Source organism: Dermacentor andersoni, chromosome 2, assembly GCF_023375885.2.
Source record: "Dermacentor andersoni chromosome 2, qqDerAnde1_hic_scaffold, whole genome shotgun sequence".
NCBI lineage: Eukaryota > Metazoa > Arthropoda > Arachnida > Ixodida > Ixodidae > Dermacentor > Dermacentor andersoni.
This window is the reverse complement of record NC_092815.1, coordinates 84,963,229-84,983,340: the sequence shown is the minus strand read 5'-3', so window position 1 is coordinate 84,983,340 and position 20,112 is coordinate 84,963,229. Positions and strand designations below refer to the sequence as shown.

General features: G+C 44.6%; 1 protein-coding gene across 1 annotated transcript in view; it reads right to left on the bottom strand.

Annotated features, from left to right (window-relative positions):
• The window catches only part of LOC126541716 (gamma-tubulin complex component 3 homolog), a 59,984-nt gene extending 43,767 nt beyond the window's left edge, over window positions 1-16,217 (bottom strand). The window contains exons 1-9 of the mRNA XM_072286459.1: window positions 15,967-16,217; window positions 15,855-15,900; window positions 15,014-15,075; window positions 14,878-14,945; window positions 14,359-14,457; window positions 12,044-12,170; window positions 9,388-9,515; window positions 3,998-4,186; window positions 9-123 (exon numbers count right to left, since the gene is read on the bottom strand). Of these exons, the coding sequence (XP_072142560.1) occupies window positions 9-123; window positions 3,998-4,186; window positions 9,388-9,515; window positions 12,044-12,170; window positions 14,359-14,457; window positions 14,878-14,945; window positions 15,014-15,075; window positions 15,855-15,900; window positions 15,967-16,051 (919 nt within the window). The 5' untranslated portion in view covers window positions 16,052-16,217. The remainder of the gene's footprint in view (window positions 1-8; window positions 124-3,997; window positions 4,187-9,387; window positions 9,516-12,043; window positions 12,171-14,358; window positions 14,458-14,877; window positions 14,946-15,013; window positions 15,076-15,854; window positions 15,901-15,966) is intronic.
• Window positions 16,218-20,112: the final 3,895 nt, after the last annotated feature.

Sequence of the window (20,112 nt, the reverse complement as noted above, 5' to 3'; positions counted from 1 at the left end):
ATCCCTACCTGCACACAATTGCACGAGGTCACCCAGGAAACGATATCTGGTCATGGACTTGCTCATCCATGTTACCACTCGAGGCAATGTCAAAGCACCGGCGTTTCCTTCAGAGGGGTTCAGCTGTGTTTCAGAAAAAAGGTTCAGTTTAGTAATTATCTGAGTAACAATGGCCAAGAGTTAAAAGCAATGCAGTCAATACGGAATGAAAATGGTCTTAGCTACTGGACACTAGGTACAGTATGGTCCACTGTTAAAGGCAAAATGCAGTTAGTATTTTGCCATCGTGATTATCGCTGAGGTATGGCATAAATGCTTACAGACAGAAATGTATGTCCACTTGATTACAGCAGTTACTTCTTTCACATAAAAGATGAATAAATGTTCCAGTTCTACAGCCAAACCTCAATTTAACAAAATTTGCGATGTAACAAACTATTTTTATTTCCTGATCTTAGTTCCATTGAAAATCCCACATTTTCTTTCCCAATTTAATGAAATAATTTCGTGAGAGTTTTAATTTAACAGCTTTTGGCCATTTCAAACACATACATGGAGCCCGTATGGCTGGTGAATCTAGCAAAAAAAAAACTATAAAATGCCAGCCGAGGACAAACTTATTTGCAAGCAGCCTTGCAAACACGAAAAGTTTGAGCGGCAACAAGGTCATTGAAGCACATGGCCGAGACACAGTATGCAGGAAACAGTGCTGTGACACTTGTTGCGTAACAACTTGTGAAGGCCGCGGGGTGCGCAGCAGCTCAGAGCGGTCGGAGAAGAATAAGAGCTGAAGAGTCCTTCAGCGCAAGAAGGATGGGGAGGGAATGAACGTGCGGCAATCTGATCAAGCATGCGCTAGTGGGGGGGTTGCAGAAACGTGTGCCTATCTGCCTTCTCCCCCGAACATGCGCATCTTCCCCTAGCCAGGCCCGGCACAGTATCTTGGGGGTAATCTTCAGCAAGTGCAAAGGCCGAGCTGAGGTGATTCGTGTCCTCATGCGCATTTTGTTCCTGCATGTTTAGTGTTGGCAGTCACATAATCTCAAGTTTTTGAGGCACGATGAGAAGCGTTCTTGGTGATTGAGTGATCTTTGCCTGAGTGTGCGAGACACTGACAAAACTAGGAACCTTGCTTCATGTAGTTGTCTCCTTGCTGTTGCCATCAATGCTCCGCCTTCCTGGCAAAACTACATCTTTATTTTTCATTTTTGTATTTATTTTATTTTATTTGGGGAAGGGGGGAATGAATAAAATGTTGCTTCGACTTGTGACCATGATTACCTCGTTGCTTTGATGCCATTATACATGGCTCGAATTTATGTGGTATACTTTCTTTTTTAGTTAGGAAGCCTGCCTTTAGGCGCTCATCACTATGAGGCACACTATCTGTATAGTCTGTGGTAACACTGTGTGCATAGCTTGTGGTATACAGTAACAACCTGGTTATTCGGATTTCATCGGATTTCGTGGGGCTGAAAAAATGTACGAATTAAGTGAATGTTGAATTATCAAGGGTACCAAGAGAACAATAAACAAATGCTTAATACATTAACTCGATTTTATTTATCAAATGATTCAGCAAATCCTGTTTCTACTTTGCACAAAAGCATTCAGAAGCTGCAATTCTCGTCATCTCGTGACTGATTAGCGGTTGCAGCGACGAATGCCTCGCGGCTTCTTTAACATTTCAGGCATGAAACAAAGATCGCGTCTTCATCCAAGTCATGCTTTTCACTACCGTGTGCACATCCTGATTATTTTTTCACCAGTGGGCTGGTCGGCAACAGATTGTCCATCTCACATTACAATGTAGCTGTCGGATTTGATGCCAGTGTGTGGGCCACGGTATCGCCTGCGCATTGCACTGAGTCAAAAGAAACTATTGCTCGCCACAACCGCCGTGAACGAAACAGCAGTCGCTATCGATGCAACCACAGACGGACGGCGACCACACAATTCTGAAGGCATGCAGCCAACATGCAATGAGTCAAAATGAAACTACTGTTTCCTGCATCTGCTACGGACGAAACTGTGGCTGCTATTGACGCCACAATCATGAATGCTGACTGCGCAGTTCTGAAGGCACGTGGCCAACACGCTCCACTGCTTCGTTTAGGTTGGATGCTGGTGCCGCCTTTGCTCATTTAGGTCGTGCATTTGCGGTGCTCCACGCTCGCTCCGCTCTTAGATTTGCCCGAATTAACTGGCCAGCAGCCAAATACGTCCGAATTAATGAAAGTTTGATGCCATTAGATATTGCACATGTCTGCTGGGACCAGAGGATGAGTGAATTATCGTATTCTCTGAATTAACGGGAGTTCAATTAACGAGGTTTTAGAGTACTTTACCTAACTAGTACGTATGTTGTATAGCCAGTGCCCTTATAGATCTCTGTAATGTGTTCATGTTGCTTACTAAATGCTCCCAATTATGTTTCCTCTGAAATCACTTTCTGATGCCACTGTCTTGGAATCAACAACTGGTACCCCTTTAGGATTTCTTTTACTACAATGATAGTGCTCACAATGTTGAAAACAGAGCCCAGCTTCGAAGTGACAGCGATGTTAGGTTAAAGAGAAATATCACCACACTAGGATTCTTTATTGCTACAGTTACAGTGGAATCTCGATAAACAGAAATCGCTTAAACGAAACTGACTCCTGAACGGAACCCCATCCACATGGTTGGTTGCTTTTGTATTCATGCAATTATATTCAGCTTAGCTTTCAGTAAATTGAACTCCTGACAAACGGAACCAATTTCCCTGGTCCCTTGTAGTTCCATTTAAAGAGAGTCCGCTTTAGTTCCAAATGACTGTCATAACGGTTGAAGAAACGTTTAGACAACTTCCATGCAGCTACTTGAAGCAACTACAGAGACTATGCAAGGTACAGTAGAACCTTGTTCATACGTTATGGAGAAAAAAAACGAGCAACAATGTGAGAAAAGAACGTACTAACCAGGAAAACGTACTATCTGAAGTCACTTAAAAAATTGGCAGACTTAATATAGTTGACATCAAAGTAATGTGAAGCGTTGCACGAATCGTTGCAGCACAAGATGCCAGCCCTAACGCACACCGAGCTCGCGGGAGTCGAGCGGCCCAAGGTTTTTCCGGCTTTGGCAAGCTTACGTTTGCGTTCAAGTCCAGCCTGGGTCTGCAGCTTCTTCAAGTGGGCCATGGCATTTCGGCGAGAAGTTTTGACGTGCCCACTCGGCACGAATCATAACGAATCATTGCAGCACGAGACGCTGATGTGCGATGGAGCTAATGTGCCCGAGCGACCATTGTCATTCGATCACACATTGTCGTTTTCCTTTGCAAAACAAAAGCAAGATCGAGCTTGCGGGCAACAACGGAATACAATACCTACGATGCAACCTGAGCGAAACATAACGCTCACTACTTGCCACCTGCAACATGAAATGGCAGCGCGTTTGGGTTATCACCTTTTAAAAGGTGCAGTATGCTTCCAACGGCACTACGACGCATGCACTGTGGAAGACATAGGTGAAGACACTTATCGCAATAGGGAAGATATTTGCTGATACCAGAATAAGAAACCAAGTGCGCACGGATGTTTTCTCGTGAGACGGGCGGGTCAGTACAGCAGGGAAGCTGCTGTCGGGAGCAGCTACTGTTTTCAATCGCGCTCGACTCTCGCCTTTTCTTGTTTACATGAGAACTAGCGGCCAGAAAACATATCATATGATTGCAGTTTGGCGATGTTCTGAACACTAGTGCCAAAAAATGGTGCTGTCTGGGAACGTATGAACTGGTAAAAAAGGAGAGTAACTGTATTGGGTCGTTTTTAGTCTTCTCAATCGCGAACGCAGGCGCTAGGAAATCATACGAAACAGGATCGTATGAACAAGGTTCTACTGTATCTTGTTTTGTGGTGCAGGGCTATAGATAAATCAGAGGCCAAAAAAATTCATTGTGGTCAACAATGCAAAACAATGTTCACTTCTGAAGCTTAGCACAGTAAAGTGGCACCTGAGCATCGAGCAGTGCGAGTATCCGGTAGTATTCCGCCATCTCAGCCTGCAAGGCTCCCACAAAAGCCTCACACAGAAGCCCACGTCTCATCGTCTCTGGTCGGCAGAAGCCATCCACCAGGATGCGCAGCCGCCCGAGCACAGCCAGATTCCGCACAATCTGCCGTTGTGGACCAGAGAGCTGACACTGCGCAACATTCACCAGCATACTTTAAGTGTGTGTCCAATGGAAAGTTATGGCAAAGGGTAAAAAAAAACTCATGCTGGTATCATCCACACTGGTCAACTTAAAGAACCGTGCTGATGTTGAGTATTCTGTTAATTGCAAACCAACCCTTTCGGACTTGCACACAAAAAAAATGGGTGGCAGTAGGGGAAAGGAAGGATTGCTTAAGTTTGACTCAAATTTGGGCTGTAAGAGAACACACAGATGACAGAAAAAGACAAATTTTTAGCTTTGCTACATGTGCAGATAGATTCAAAGGTGCAAAATGGCAAGTGTGAGCGCCTACTCTCCTGTAATGAATAAGTGTTTTATCTAAAGCGTGGCTATATAACTGAGGAGTTCCCACAATGGCTCAGTGGCTGTGGTGTTACACTACTGAGGATTCAGTTAAGGTTTTAACTCTTGATCACAGTTACTGCATTACGCTTTAGACCATGTACAATGACTTAGGTGCATACTAAAAAACTCCAGGTCATGAAAATTCATACAGAACCTTCAACTATGATGACTCTATAGCCCAGAATGCTTGTTTAGAATAAAAAGAAAGACATCAGCCAATTTTACATGGTTGAAAGCTTTCTTTGTCTTTGTAGGTGCTGCTCAGTAGAAAGGTTGACCAGAGGAGGTTGGATACAGAAGCTGCAGCCGTGACCCAGTGAGTAGAACGCTTCGCTTGGCTGCAGGAGGTGCGTGGTTCGATCCCCACAGCCAGACACCCACCAGATTATAAGACGGGAGCAAACCATCCCCAAAACCAGATGTCCGGCTTTCCTGGGTAGTGCTGCCTGTGAGAGGTTCATACAGACCGTTATGTTTGCTGTGCAAGAAGCAAGACAAACGGAACAACCAACAAATTGAAAAAAACGGAGTCTGGCGGTCCCATGCAGCCAACCTCCGAATAAGCAGTGCCCTTCCAAGTGTCTGGAACTCCCGTAGTTACCGAGCACCTGGCTGGGTGGGAGCACGCTAGTACCTGTTTTACCGGTTGGTGCCCGGTGGCAGCACTCTGCCTCTCACTCGACTCGAATTGATGCTCAACTATTTCACCGAAGCTGTGGTGGGAGAAGGGGCGCACAGAGGCCTTCATAAATTTCTATAGGGCCCCCTTTCAAGATAAAAACGTATATAAGCAACCGAGTGCAAGGTCGTGGTATGTCTATACACATTAGAAAAAAAATATGGTGTGTTTCCAGCGGTACCAAGATTTTAACCTATTACCTGCCGCATACGATGGAGACACTATCATTTCACCACCACTCTGGTTTTGCTGGGGGGTCATGAGGTTTGGCACCATTACTGTACAGCCCTACACATGTCTGAAGCTTACAGTGCTGTTTTGCAGTGACATAAACGAAGAACTGAATTATGAGGCTTTACGTCTCAAAGCTACACCAAGACTATGAGGCAATGTCCTCATGGAAGGCTCCAACAAATTTCTAACACCTTTTGTGAAATGTCAACATATGGGTAATTTTACGTTACACCCATATTATGATGTGATAGAAACAACCAATAACCGCATGAAACAGCACAATGCCGCAGCCACCAAGCCACTGCGGTGAGTCAGTAAATACGCAAAAAATCTGGACAATACTGCCAAGTGGACAGCATTGCAGGCAGAGCTGATATGTTAAATTCATGGTTTCATTTCAGCACATTTTGTAATAATAGTACATTTTGCTGGTTTCTATCGCACTTTAAGCTCGGTCTGCAACGACTTGGAGCCCTCTTGAGATTAGAGCCAAAAAATGCCTGCCCCTGCAAACGTTCAGCTGCTCCCAGATAAATCAGAGGGGCCACGTAATCAAGATTCTGTTGGACCTCGGCTGCACTACCATGCTTGCTCCAAGGTAAGAGCGCCTCCGACTACTCTGAGATGGAGTGCGGCACACTGAATGAATAAGGCCAATGTGTTCTGAGTGCTCACTTTTCAACAGCCAAATAAATGAAAACCACCCCGCGAGAGCACTCTAGAGTGTTTGAAAGCTGCCAGTTGAATGCAACATCATCTTACTGCTTCTGTAAAGATCGTCACTCCATTCAGGTTTCATTCGGTTGCTTCCATGTTCCAGTTTCAAAGCGATGACGAGCCGAATGGCAGTGGCTCTTGCTTGCTCAAAATTGGGGGAATAAGCATGGCAATGATTTGCGAAACTAGTTTTGAAAGGTTAAATCAGAAGTGATGCTTTCATGATTTATTTTTATTGTTACCTTTAGAAATCAAAAGCGATATATTTATTGTTCTCTGTCACAAACAGCTTGTGTCCCTACGTACCCTCCTTCCCATCTGTTCTATAAGGGAGATGTTTCGGTCAAGAACCTGCCCTACGGCCCCTTTTGCTGCATTTATTTGCCGCATTCGTCTCTTTTGTTTCTTTTCCTGCCACTCCACACCCGTCTCTACAACACTGGCACTATTGAGGCATCGCCCTTTTCTTAAAATTAAATGAAAAATTAAATTATGGGGTTTTATGTGCCAAAACCACAATCTCATTATAAAGCACGCCATAGAGGGGTATTCTGGAATAATTTCGACCACCTGGGGTTCTTTAACGTGTACCTAAATCTAACTACATGGGTGTTTTCAGATTTCACAACCATTTCGTAGGCTTATCGTCGTCGACCCAAGTCACCAGTCCACCTTCAACGTCTAGTCAGCTCCTGTATGCAAGAACCAGCAGATGGACAATTAGTTGGTTCGTACAGAATCTTTTTTTCCCTTCTGTTTTTCATGTATAATTTCGACCAGAATAGTGTGCGCTGCGTCACACTATACGTAGGCCTAGTCCGGCTTCCCCATGTGGAGCAGGTAACCCATTCTTAGACACCTATAAGGCCATGTTTTTTCTTTTTTCTCACACACATAATTTTCTGTCTTCCATCTCGTAAAATAATTCATCTTTCTTCTGTTATTTTTTTTTTCTCTCGTGTAGAGTTTATTTCTAAGCTCTTGTGTTATTTTGTCTTTCCTGTGGCGCATTCCGATCTTTTTCTTTGTTTTATGATCTCGCTCTGTTATTTTAATTAAATGCTTTTGCTGTTCCCGAATACGCAAATATCAGTGTCCACTTTGACTTTGTCATTCCTCCATGACATCGCCACACGTTCACCTCGTGTGAGTCGACTGTTGAACTGAAAAAGAAAATCATGGCTCACCACTTGGGGGCCTTTTAGGGTGTCGCAGACAGAAGCCTGCAAGTCATTGCCGAGACACTGTCATGGGACACTGAGTGGCCTTACCAAGCGTGTGACATAACTGGCATCCACGACAGGAGTGGTCAACCATGTGGTGGTGTCAGCGAGGATTGACAGAACTCTGTAAGCACTCAGTGTGTAGCAGCCCAGGTATTTATATTAGTTGTGCAGAGTTTTGTAACATTGGACAAAACGACTTTTGAGAAGCTCATGGAGCAGCGCAAAACATTGGGTATTGTAGGAAAAGAGCTTTAGGATTTGGTTGATAGGGGAAGGAACAAATGAAAAGAGGAGCACAATGCCGGGCGCATATGGTTTCAACAATGCACTCAGCACGAAATGCAACAACTTAGGGAACAGTCAAAGATTAGAATGCAGGAGATGGAAAGAGAGCTTAAGGAAAAGGAAAAATAACTTTTGGTGTTACGGCAGGCCACTCTGCAATCGGACCAGAGGGTAGGTTTGGGAGCACCAGACCAGTAAGCCACAAGTTCATGCCGCCCTTTAATGAGGAGCGCAATAACCTGGATGCTTATCTTAGATGATTCGGGTGCATTGCACAAAGACAAAAGTGGCTCCACGAAGACTGGGCGACAGCTCTTAGCTTCTGCCTGAGTGGCGAGGCACTGAATGTTTTCAGCCGAATGGTGGCCTCAGATTGCACAGACTACAAGTTCCACAAGACTCTTATGATCCGCTTCCACCTCAGCAAGGAGGCTTTCGTGAAAAATTCTTAAAAGCTACGCCAAGTAACAATGAGACACATTCGCAATTTCTCATGCGCCCCCGAAATTTTCTCAAGTGGTGGATGAAATTGTCGAGCGCAAGAAATAGATATGAGGCTCTCCTTAAGCTAATCTTGAAGGAACAATTTCTAAATACTTGGGCTACACCCCTCGACCTGTTCCTCAGAGAAAAGACTGACGCTTCAGTCACAGACATGGTGGCAAGGGCTGAACAATACACAGAGGTGCATGGGTGGCACAACTTTTGGAGCGCGCTTCTACGACGGAGAAGTCCAAAATGCTTGCAAACCAGGCTAGCCAGATAGGCGACACTCCGCCACCATGCGAAATGAGAACCCAACAAGACAAATGTTGTTTCTTGTGCTCACTCTAGAGTCATACCGCCGAGAACTGCAGAGTTTCCAATGACGACAAGGGGGACAAAGGAAAATCCTGTGAATACTGTATAGACTCGTGTGAGGGCCGTACATTTTTTTTCCTCAGTTTTGACAAGGTGCAGCCCTTACACGGGACCGAACCTTTAGGTCAAAATTGTGCACACCCTAGATGTACCATTGCACCAGAGGTCAATGCACAGCTCTCGCCATTTAGTAGCGGCACTCAGAAGTATGCTTGAAAAATTCGCTAATGCACGCATGGCATCGGGGTGCCAAACGCAATTGCATCTTCGCTTGAATATTTTTTTCCAGATTTTGGGCTGTGAAGTTGGGGGTGTGGCCCCTACAAGGGTGCAGCCCTCACATGAGTCTATATGGTATGGCGGAAAGCCCGGTCATCCCAGTTGGGAGTGCTGGAAGAAGGGAACATGAAAGCTTGGCAGATCACCTAAAGAGTACGCAGCTTCTTGCATTGAGGATAGATTTTTGGAACTGAAGAACAGGGAGAAGGTCCCCGTCGTCAACGCAGGGCAGGGTGTCCACACATGCCTGAAGAAGCTCTATACATTCTCCAAACCCAAAAGCCAAACAAAGAATGTAAAAATGCAGTTCTGAGCTATAGCACTTTATCTTTATCCAGCCACCTCTTTCATTAGGAATGTCTGTTGACACTTCCTATTGCTGCAAAACATCACAACCGTAAACCAATAAATGCCAGTAGTGGCCTCCATGGTGAGTAGCCAATTACTAGCTTCTCAGTCAATAACTATGTATAGCGCACCCAACAGTAAAGCCACTTTCAGAGCTAACATTGCTACTGAAGGTATTGAGAGCCATGACTTACCTCAGGGTCAACAGTGAAACTACCCAGTGGCAAGTCATGAAACTGCACCAAGCTGCTGGAGACACCCTGCAGACAGAACAGCACATCCCGCAGAACCTTCTGCCCAACATGACTGGTCATTCCAATCACTGCACCAGAGAAGGGGTAAGACATGATCCAACTTCTCACATACATGTAACAAACTAACAGGCCCTTCGGGATCACAAAATGCTTGTTTTCTTTAAATTTCAATCCTCAGCTAAACACTACTGTAAAAAGAGAGAAAGAGATAGAGAGAGGGAACTGCAGCATTTTCTTTTCAGCTAGGCAGACCACCTAAAAAGTTTTTGACTGTGTATGCATGAAGAAAAAAATAGAGGCACCATCCACTCAATGAAAATGCCCACACTGTGTGGTCACCTATTCAAATTGATCACCTGTGATTGACGATTTCCATTGCTGAATTAAGCATGTTGAAACCATTTCTCAGATATATAGTGCTGCCCAGTAGGTAGCCCCCCCCCCCCCCACCGCCCCGTCAAAATAGAAAGCTTTCGCAGTCAGTTTTGGCTTTGTTTCTACAGCAAAACTGAAATTATTGACAGAACTTTTGGTAAACTGAGGCATGCCGTTGTGGCAGAAATATGGCCTTTGCCATTTCCAACAAGAAAAGAAAAATGTGTGCAACTCGTGATTGTGGCACAGCAATACCAAACGTTTGTGATCAGAGCACCAGCAACAAGTTGGAAGACAAGAATACATTGTCAGATTGACTGCCTTAAAGTACTGAAGGGTTTGTAATTTAAAGAAATTGTCAGCAGCTCTCAGCTGGTAAGCTTAGGTTTTGGCTCCATATGGTTTTATTCCTCTCAAGCACACTTCAAAAGGTCTGCTGCAAGTCCAACATGTATTATTACGATATTTACAAAAGTTTCATTTTCCTAGAAGTGCCAAACTCAACCAGTTGCTGCTAAGAATTAACACCTTAACTGCTGATGACGAGTGAACTTTTCATGATAAAGGTTATGATATGGAATTTTGACACATAAATAATTCACAATGTCATTTTCTAATTTTTTAAAGAACAGTAAAAGGATTTCCTATACATTCCTGGTGTGACGTTCTTTAGACATTAATGGCAAAGTAAATGTAAGTAAAAGAAATGTGCACTTCTCATAAATATTTAAAAATTTCTCATGGCGGTTAAGGGGATAAGCTCATCCAGCAGCTACTGGGGCTTGACAGTGAAGGCCACAAAGGCCTTCCTACTCAAAAACCAGTATCAGACCTTAAACACCAACCCAAGAAGATACAGCAAGAGGTGAAACCGCAAGCTGCATTATTGGAGGACGCTTAAGCTTTGCCATTAAGAATGGAATGCAACTGCATTCAGAGATCCCCGACTGCTTCTCCCACATCCCAGAAACTGCAGCTTATGTAACCGCAATGTTTACCGGCAACGCTGGCGGCGAACGCTATGCACGAAGGAGAGTTCGCTGGTAGAAGCGCGGCCTCGCGCATGGATCGATCCCGGAGGTAGCGCACAGCCGCGGCAAAATAAAATTACATCATTTTCAGGTCTTTGTTCTTGTTTTACACATTTAATATAAGTCTAAGAAGATTTAACATAAAAACGCATGCGCTCTCAGTGGTTTGTTTCATGACATTTGTTTGTGGGCTGTCATTCTCAAAATTCCGAGGAATAACTTTGTCAAGAATGCAAAGAAAGGTATAAGCAACTTCAATGATAGAATGATGCGGCAATGTAACCCGCATATACCGCATGTCATATAGCAAGGTGTGGCATATACATATACCTAATATATGCGGAAATTTTCACTCACAGACAACTTCGCCGACACTGGATTTTCTGCGACACGATGCACTTAACACTATGGCATTAAAATCAAACATTTGTTGCCAGTAATGAACAGTCTATCTCACGAAGCTGAGGAACTGCTTCACTGCATGGCACATGCATCGGAAAGACTCTTTTGTGTTTTACATGCAAAGAACACCTACCTGCTCGACAATTTTTAGAGAACTGCCCTCAGGACCATTTATCTGTGAAATTTTCGTACAAAATCTTAAAGTTTACTTTTCATATCTTATTACCTTTCTTTAGGTGGCTGAAAAAATGTTGGCTTGAAAACACTTCCTTAATTAGCTAATAGTGTTTTTGCATGTTATGTATTTCAATACACCAACATTTTCTATACCTTATAACGCTGCATTACATGCTAAATCTTTCTCTCTGATGACAAAAAATAATTTTTAGACAATCTAGAAATGGGCATTTACCGGTGGTAACAAAAGAGCTAGTCACATGCCTTCAAAAAGTTGTCTTTATTATAAAAAGAAGGAAAAAGGAAGCAAGATGCTTAGCTTCCAGTCTCTACCAGTATAGGACAAGTAATTGACCATCAGCATTGCAATGACAAAAACGTCATGAGGAGAGGGGCCCACATATTATCTATATGGCTCACAGAACCTAAGAAGGTTGAAAAAAAGCCCAGTACAGGTACTTCTGTTCTAGCTAAGCCAAACAAAGTTTCGTTGTTGAACACTAGATAGTCTTGGCATTCGAAGACCTTAAGAATGAGTGCCTTGAATGATGTGGGTGTTCACAGGGCACTGTGACAGTCAACCCACTGAAAACAAAGGCAGGGCCACATGCCTTGGGTGCGGCCTGCTGATGCTGAAAGCTCCTGGGTCACCTCAGCTGCTGCACGACCCACGTCAGGAGGCCAGAACTCGGGGCGTGGTGTAGGCTGGGACTGGACACGTCTCAGATGGTAAGTTCCCTAGAGAAGTGAAGGTTATCATCAAGCTTCAACAAGGAGGAATAGATTGTGCTTTCATATGAAACCTTTAATCACCAAGCCAGAGCTGGCTTGGTCTACCGATTTGTACCGATACTGTCAACTGCTCCAATCGCTATGAACAAGTGACACAACTCTGCTCATTCCACTCCCTACTGCTGAGTTTGGGTGCACATGCATATTATTTTGCAGTTTACATTTCTTTTGCTGGCATGCGTTGAGATAATATTATTAAAGACATTTATGTATTGTCAGAAAAACTGCCCTTTTCAAAACATGGTTTGTTTGTTATTCAATGTTTTCATTGAGTACAAATAACAGAGCGTGCAGATTCAATATTTTTACAATGAGCATGCTATGTGCAATCTCTTGGAGAAGCAGGAAAGAATTTGAGAAACCTTTGGCAGTTTATCAAATAAAAATTTTGGGCTTTAAAGTATTACGTCAAGTCCCGTTTTAAGTCATAAAGCTCAAGCCAATATGGTGGCAAAGAATGTCTTATGTGTGCAATTTTCCACAAGGCCTACAAGAATGGAAGGAACTCGGGTTGGTGTCTCTTTCATGCTAATGCAATTATGATAGCCTCACTCTGCCATTACTTGGACCAGCCTTAATTAGTGCTCCACAGAAAACGAATAAGTTCACTTTGTCCAACTTCTGTGTTTTGTCATGTTCTGCATTTGCTCATGGTTGTGGCGCACGACCGTCAGCATTAACGTGGATTTGCATAGCTGCTAGTGCTCACAGTCAAGAGCTTGGTGTAGCCGGGCATATGACTGCAACGACACATCTAAAAAGACATGGATTACATTCCTGAGGCAATATATGCACACCAAAATCGGATCAACAAAGTTTTCATGCAGACTGGCATTTATTGGCACCTTTTGCTGCAACTAGTTCAGTTCAATGATAAGTGTCTAACAAGCAAAGCACCCCCTTCCCTTATAAAGGTCAATCAGCCAAGAGCTCACAAAGTACTTTTACAGGAAACTTTTCAAAAAGGTCATTTGCAAGCCAAGTCAACAAAAGTTTCATTAGAAGCAGAGTCAAGTGATAGTATATATGTTTTCAACAGTAAGACGCTTGGTATGTTGTGATGGCAAGTGATTGCGGAATCGCGAAAGCAGTTAAATGCATTCAAGCAGATCCAAATGCAATGCTTTACCTAACTGTGTTTTGTAATGAGGTTTCTTTTGCCTGATGATCTGATTGATCACTAAGACATAGCCCGACTTTGAAGTATTTCATAAAAGAGAGCACTGATTACCCTGGCCTACCCCAGCCCTTTGGCGTGTTTGGGACATTTGTGGATGGGCATTTTCATACCTGACCTCACTGGAATGAAGTCTGTCTGACTGAGATTTGAACTTGTGCTCAGAAGAACACCGCAGTTATTGAGCCATTGCCACAAGCCCTTAACAAGAGGCTGCCTGCTGAGAGTATTGCCTGTCTCACATAGTGCGATTTCAAACTTACAATTTTACAGTTGTGGTAAACAGGCCACTTCGTGCATGCAATTTTTGTTTTTAGGGATTCTGTAAAATCGTTCATACAGCATAGACGGGGAACCAATACCAACACGATCACTAGGCATGCCATGGTGACCTGCCAGCTTTTCTTTATTAAAATTCTTTTATTTGGGGGCGGGAGAGGATGTAGAAGAGTAATGAGTTCACACAAGAAAAAGTTAATTCTAGGGTTTTATGCACAAAAACCTTGATATTACTATGAGGCATACCTTAGTGGGGGACTCAGGATCAATTTTGACCACCTGGGGTTTTCTAATATGCACCCAACGCACAATACACGGATATTTTTGCATTTCACCCCGATCAAAATGCAGCTGCTGTGACCAGGATTTGATACCTTGCCCTTGGGCTTAGCAGCACAACGCTGAAGCCACTACGGCACCATGGCGGGCAAACACGAAAAAGCTTCACGAGTATTTGTTTCACCTTGTTTGGACTGAACAAGCCTATGCCAATAACAATTCAGTCTTCCACTAGGCGCTTGCAAGTGCAAAAATCGAAGTTGCTGCGAATGGTACACGCGAAATAGAGTTATGGAAAGTCCACATGTGGTGAATATCACAGTGCAAGATCACTTCATGTGAAACAGGCATAAAAGAAAGGTCAAGTGCAGCACGTCTCAAAATGCAAAGCAAACCCACCAAGGTTGGTCGTGTTGTCCCTTGGTGTTCCCCAACATCCCGCAGGGTAAGGAGAAGCTTGAGCAGAGATAGTCGTCTGGACAGCACTCCATCTAGTGCCTGCATAAGGAGTCATAAAAAGATGTTCAGCATGAATTCATATTTCTGATATCATACTCCATCCTATCTATATGACAGCCAAGCATTTTTGTGCAATGCCTGGCAACACATTTTGAGTATCAGCATTTTCATCAGCATTTTGCTTTTGATGCACAGTCTTGGCATGTATCGTTGCACTGACAGTGTCTGAAGGGGCAATACTACAAAACAACAGGAACATGTTCAAGGTTGGATTACTGCAGACCTGACAAAGTTTACAAAACTGAAATATGCGCTGTGCTTTACAGACTGACAGAAAAGCAAGCAATGGCAAGAAATGCACATTCTGAACCTTACAAAAGAGAAAAAGGGGTGCAGGAAAGAGCAAGTGTTACAGAGAAGAAGGTGAAACAGGCACGAATTGAACGCACGGTAACTCACCGGAGATCGAAGCCTTCGGTACAGGTCAGAGAACCGGACTGCTTCTTTCTCCTTGTGTTTTCTTATAACTGAAAAGCAATAGCCATTATCGGAAATGCACGCAGTAGTAGCCACGATTCAGCAGGACTGCACTTACAAGACTGGACAATCTGCTCTGCCACTTTCGTCTCATCTTCCTCTTGAGAGCTTTCAAATGTGCTGCAAGGAATGCAAAAACAACTGTTCACATTTTACCTCAATCCTGTCAGCTACTAAATGTCTGAATGAGGCACTGCATTTCTCATTGGCATAGACAACACTGTGCTCTATGTGAAGAGCAGGGCGCAAAGATCAGGACAGAAGAACACAAATGACAGGACCTGCTCTTTACACATTCAAGCATGAACCAACTAGCCCAAGCAAGAGTTTTACTTGAAATGTGCTCTAGTTGCCTGTGGTTCAAATGCAGTATGTACGCAACGATCTCAGTGCCTTCCCTACACGAACACACTTCTCCAAGAAGGTGGCTTCAAGGTCGCAAAATAATCGTCAGTAAGCATAAATTCATCCCTATCCGAGTTCAACCAGAACTTACGTTAAGTAACACGCAGCTATTTACACGCAACTATTCCAGAGATCCGAACGCACTAGGTCAATCACTGTCCATGACGTTGATAAGGTGTTTAGTCCCAATGCGTAGCACAACCAATTGCCAGAACATGCGCGACAAGAAGTTTGGTGGCAATTCGCCAATCACTGCACAGCGTTTATGTCGCAGGGATTCTCGTACGTCGGTTAGCAAATGACAATTGCATAACCACAATAGAGCAAAACACTACAGCTGCCGATCACTATCAAACCTAGTTCTGAAGAGGGCCACGAAGTTTTATTTAATCTCAGTCCTTGGTGGTTCCAAGTGGAAGAAAGCAGTTTAGAAGCGTCGACCAAACATTTTACCAACTTCTGAGACAACGAAAGTAACAGGAGGCAGTATTTACCATCCAAGAGCCGCTAAAGTACCCTCGTAGAAACTGTGGACCGAATCTGAAAGAAGGAAACTTTAGGTGATTGCAAATGCACGGCGAATCGTTTTTTCGCCAAGGAGAATACCTTCAGGAAGTCCAGTCAGCTGCACACACAAACTGTGCCACAGCTTCGCAATTTCTAGCTCTCCACCGAGTAAATTCATTTCCATCAGCTCTGTCAAGCGCTAGGCCGCCAACGGTAAAACTGGAAACGTCTTGCCATGTCAAAGTTATTGTGCCCGCTGGCAGTTTTAAACACCGCGTAAACCGTAAAACATTTCCTACATTTTACCTACGATTTTACGGCATTCGCGCGCAGCCATGGAACGACTGACAATTTGGATCCGAATGGCTGAAGTGTGGACTATTGGCTTACAAAACGTTGGTTAGCGCACAATACATGGCGTCCATGACGTAATGACGTGCTTTAGTGAGCATCGATAGCAAAAGCATAGTGTTCTGTAGTAACAAAAGCATAGCTTTTGGGATTCTGTTTTTCGGTGGGGGCCCATGGTAAGAGCCTTCGCTGGGGCATGAATTTGACGTTTCTATCCGGGGGGCTAGCACAATTCCCCTCGGGATTGTTGCGCGGGGCCATCATAACGCGCGGTGCAGCGTCTGCAGTGCTTTTACGAGGGCCTCAGGTGCAACATTAATTTTGAATTATGTCGTTGCCGCTTTCTACGTTTGTCAGTACCCCTGACACAATATTTACAGCAATTTTTTTCGCTTTAAATGAAAGTTCTAGACCTCTAAACCCTAAAAAAATTGTGACAATCTTGAGAGAGGCGTAAACCATTTTACACACTACAGCTGCAGTTTCGATACACAGTAGAAACGAAACTGCAACTGACTGTTACATTACCAATTATATTGCCACGGCGCTGAGAAACTTCTCAGTTGGTTCTTTATTCTAAGACTATATTTTCTAGAATTTCGTGGTACCGAACCCTCATTTAATGCAAACAAAGAAGGACTTTAAAGGTTTTCACGTGGCAACTGAGCATGCTCAGTCGCTAGCCGATAACGTCATGAGCATCTGAGCAGGCAAATGGTAGCCCACAATTTTGCTCAAGCACTTCCCTGTCCATTCCTGTAAATTTTTCTTGCGATAGCAATTACATGGACACCACGCACCAATTTTCGCCGTCGGCATCGCCGTGATGTTCTGCATAATCTTATAGAAATTGTGGCTTGATTTGCGCTTGTCTACTCACGTGCACAAGGGAGAGGGGAGGTGAGGAAGAGTGCGCGTGGTACTGTGATCAAGAGCGCACCAATTGTGTGTGTGTGTGTGTGAATGGGGGGGGGGGGGAGGCGCCGGGAGCAGGTGAGTGCGCGTCTGCTCCTCCGGCTCCTCCATGGGCTCCTCCCATAGAGTTTCCTATTTTGTAGGAAACTCTATGGGCTCCTCCAACCTAAAACCCCTTGATAATTTGAAAGTAGCGACACCATCCTCATCACGACGCTTTCCTCCTCGATTTTCCTCGCCCGCCGGCTGCGCACGGCACGCTTTTCCTCCTGGGCTCCCGCGCGGACGGGCCGCAGGATTCTATGGAGGAGTGTTATTTTGGGCCAGTTGCGCGCCCCGGTGGGGTTGAACATATTGAGAAATGCTAATAACAGCATCGATAATGCTGGAGCCAACGTTTATGAGGAGGTTGGTTTTTTCTTAAAGCCGTATGAACGGGGTGTACCGATGTAAAGGGAGCTTTGAGGCGAGTTCTATGCTCCAGACTTTTTTCTGCCGCATGATCAGATGCTTTACTTCGTGCGTCTGATCTAGTATTGCTTGTGACGTACACATCCCTTTGTGTGTGGCTTATTAAGCGAAAGCCTTAGACCTCTGCTTCAAGGTCCCGTTGTAAGCTACAGAAAATATCACGTGACCGAAGGAAGGCGGGAAGCGAACCAAAGCACGTGCAGCCGCGTATAAGAGATGATTAATGATTAGCAAAGTAATGATTGATTAGTGATTTGATTAATATGAATTCGGGTGTATTAAGGATGATTAAGGTGGATTAAAGTCGATGAAGGTGCATCGGGTGAATGAAAATGCATAAAGGAGCACTAGGTTGGATTAAGGTCGGTGAAGGTGGATTAGGGTGGATGAAGGTGCGTTGAGGTGCATTAGGACGATTATAGTGGATTAAAGTGCATGAAGAAGGATAAGGGTGGATTAAGAAGGATTAAGGTGCATTAAAGAGGATTATGATGGGCTAGGGTGAATTAAAATGAAGGAGAATTAGGGTGGATCAAGGAGGATTAGGGTAGACTAAGGTAGATGAATGTGGATTTGGGTTGATTAAGGTGAATTAAAGTGAATAAGGAAGCATTAGGGTGGATTAAGGAGGATTAAAGGGCATTAATGAGGGTTAGGGTGGATTAAGGTCGATTAGGGTGCATTAAGGAGGACTTTCGTGGATTATGGGGGATTAAAGTGAATGAAGGAGGATTAAGGTCGATGAATGTGGATTCGGTGGATTAATGTGCATTAGGAGGATTATGGTAGACTAATCGGTCTTAATACTCAATGAACCCTAATTCACCTTGGTTCACCCTAGTCCACCTTAATGCTCCTTCATCCACCTTAATACTTCCAATCAACCTTAATACAACCTAATCACCCTACATCGCCCCTAATGCACCTTAGCCTACCCTATACGGTCTTAATCATCCTTTATCAACCCTAATCCATCATAATCCACCTTAATCCTGCTTAATACACCCTAATCCACCACTATCAAACCTAACCCAGCTCCATTGCCCCTAATCCACCTTAATCTACCCTAGTCGGTCTTAATCCTCCTTTATCAACCCTAATTCACATTATTCTTCCTTTATCTACCTTAATCCTCCCTAGTCCTTGTTCATGACCCTAATCCACCCTAATTGGTCTTGATACCCTTTCATAAACCCTTCACCTTAATCCACCATAATTCGCCTTAATCCTCTTCCACCCACCTTAACCTTTATTCATGTATCTTAATCCTTAATGCACTCTAATCCACCTTAATGTTTAATACTGACACGTGTACTTATATTTATCGGGCGACCACGTTTCGCCGCCTAACAAATCTTATCGCACAGCGCGGGACGCGCTTGCATGTATCCGAAGTTTCTGGAAAGTTATCGATGCTTCTATCCGCAGTCTGTTGTCGCAGAACCTTGTGTTATCTGATTTATTCGCCTGACGCGAATGGTGTAGAACTTTGTGGAAGGCACGCGGGTCCCAACGATTAGTCTGGAACATTCGACGATTCTGTATAAAAGCCGACGCGCTTGACCCGCTGATCAGATTTTCGACGATCGCCGACTGTGTTCGCCGCTCTCGTTGTGCTTTAAGTGTAGCCTGTTTTGTGGGCACAGGTTCGCCCAATAAAAGCTAGTTTTGCCTTTCACAGTATTGCTACTGTGTTCTTTGCCGTCACGACCACGTGACATCTGGTGGAGGTGCTTTTGGTCCATGTACCGGACGCCCCCGACAAGCCGTGATCCAAGCCCGGACCGTAAAGAGAGCACCAACGTAGTCACGGACCATCGAGTAAGCCGTCGTCTACAACAGCTGCCCCCGGAACACGGACTTCTACCTGAGAAGACCAAGAAGATCGTGGCCAAGACAACCCCAATGGCTGCCCCAGCGACCCCCGTTGTCCTGCAACAACCTCGGGACCCACCGACCTTCCATGGAGCAGCAACTGAAGACCCGGAATCCTGGCTGGAGACGTACGAGTGAATCGCGACTTTCAACAACTGGGACTCCGACGACAAGTTGCGGCATGTATACTTCGCCCTAGAAGACGCCGCGAGAACGTGGTTCGAGAACAGGGAGTCGACAATGACAATATGGGACCTGTTCCGTACCGGCTTCCTGCGCACCTTTACAAGCGTCGTGCGCAAGGAAAGGGCCGAAGCTATGCTGGACGCCCGAGTGCAGCTACCTAACGATAACGTCGCCATATTCATGGAAGAAATGAACCGCCTGTTCCGCCACGCCGACCCGGATATGCCCGAAGAGAAGAAAGTCCGCCTTCTCATGCGTGGCGTGAAGGAAGAACTTTTCGGCGCAATGATACGAAGTCCACCGAAGACCGTAGAAGAGTTTCTTCACGAGGCCACCAGCATCGAGAAGACACTCGAAATGCGGAACCGGCAATTCAACCGCCGCACGAACTCTACCAACTACACAGGAATTCAGTCACTGGCCACCGACGACCTGCGCGAGACTATC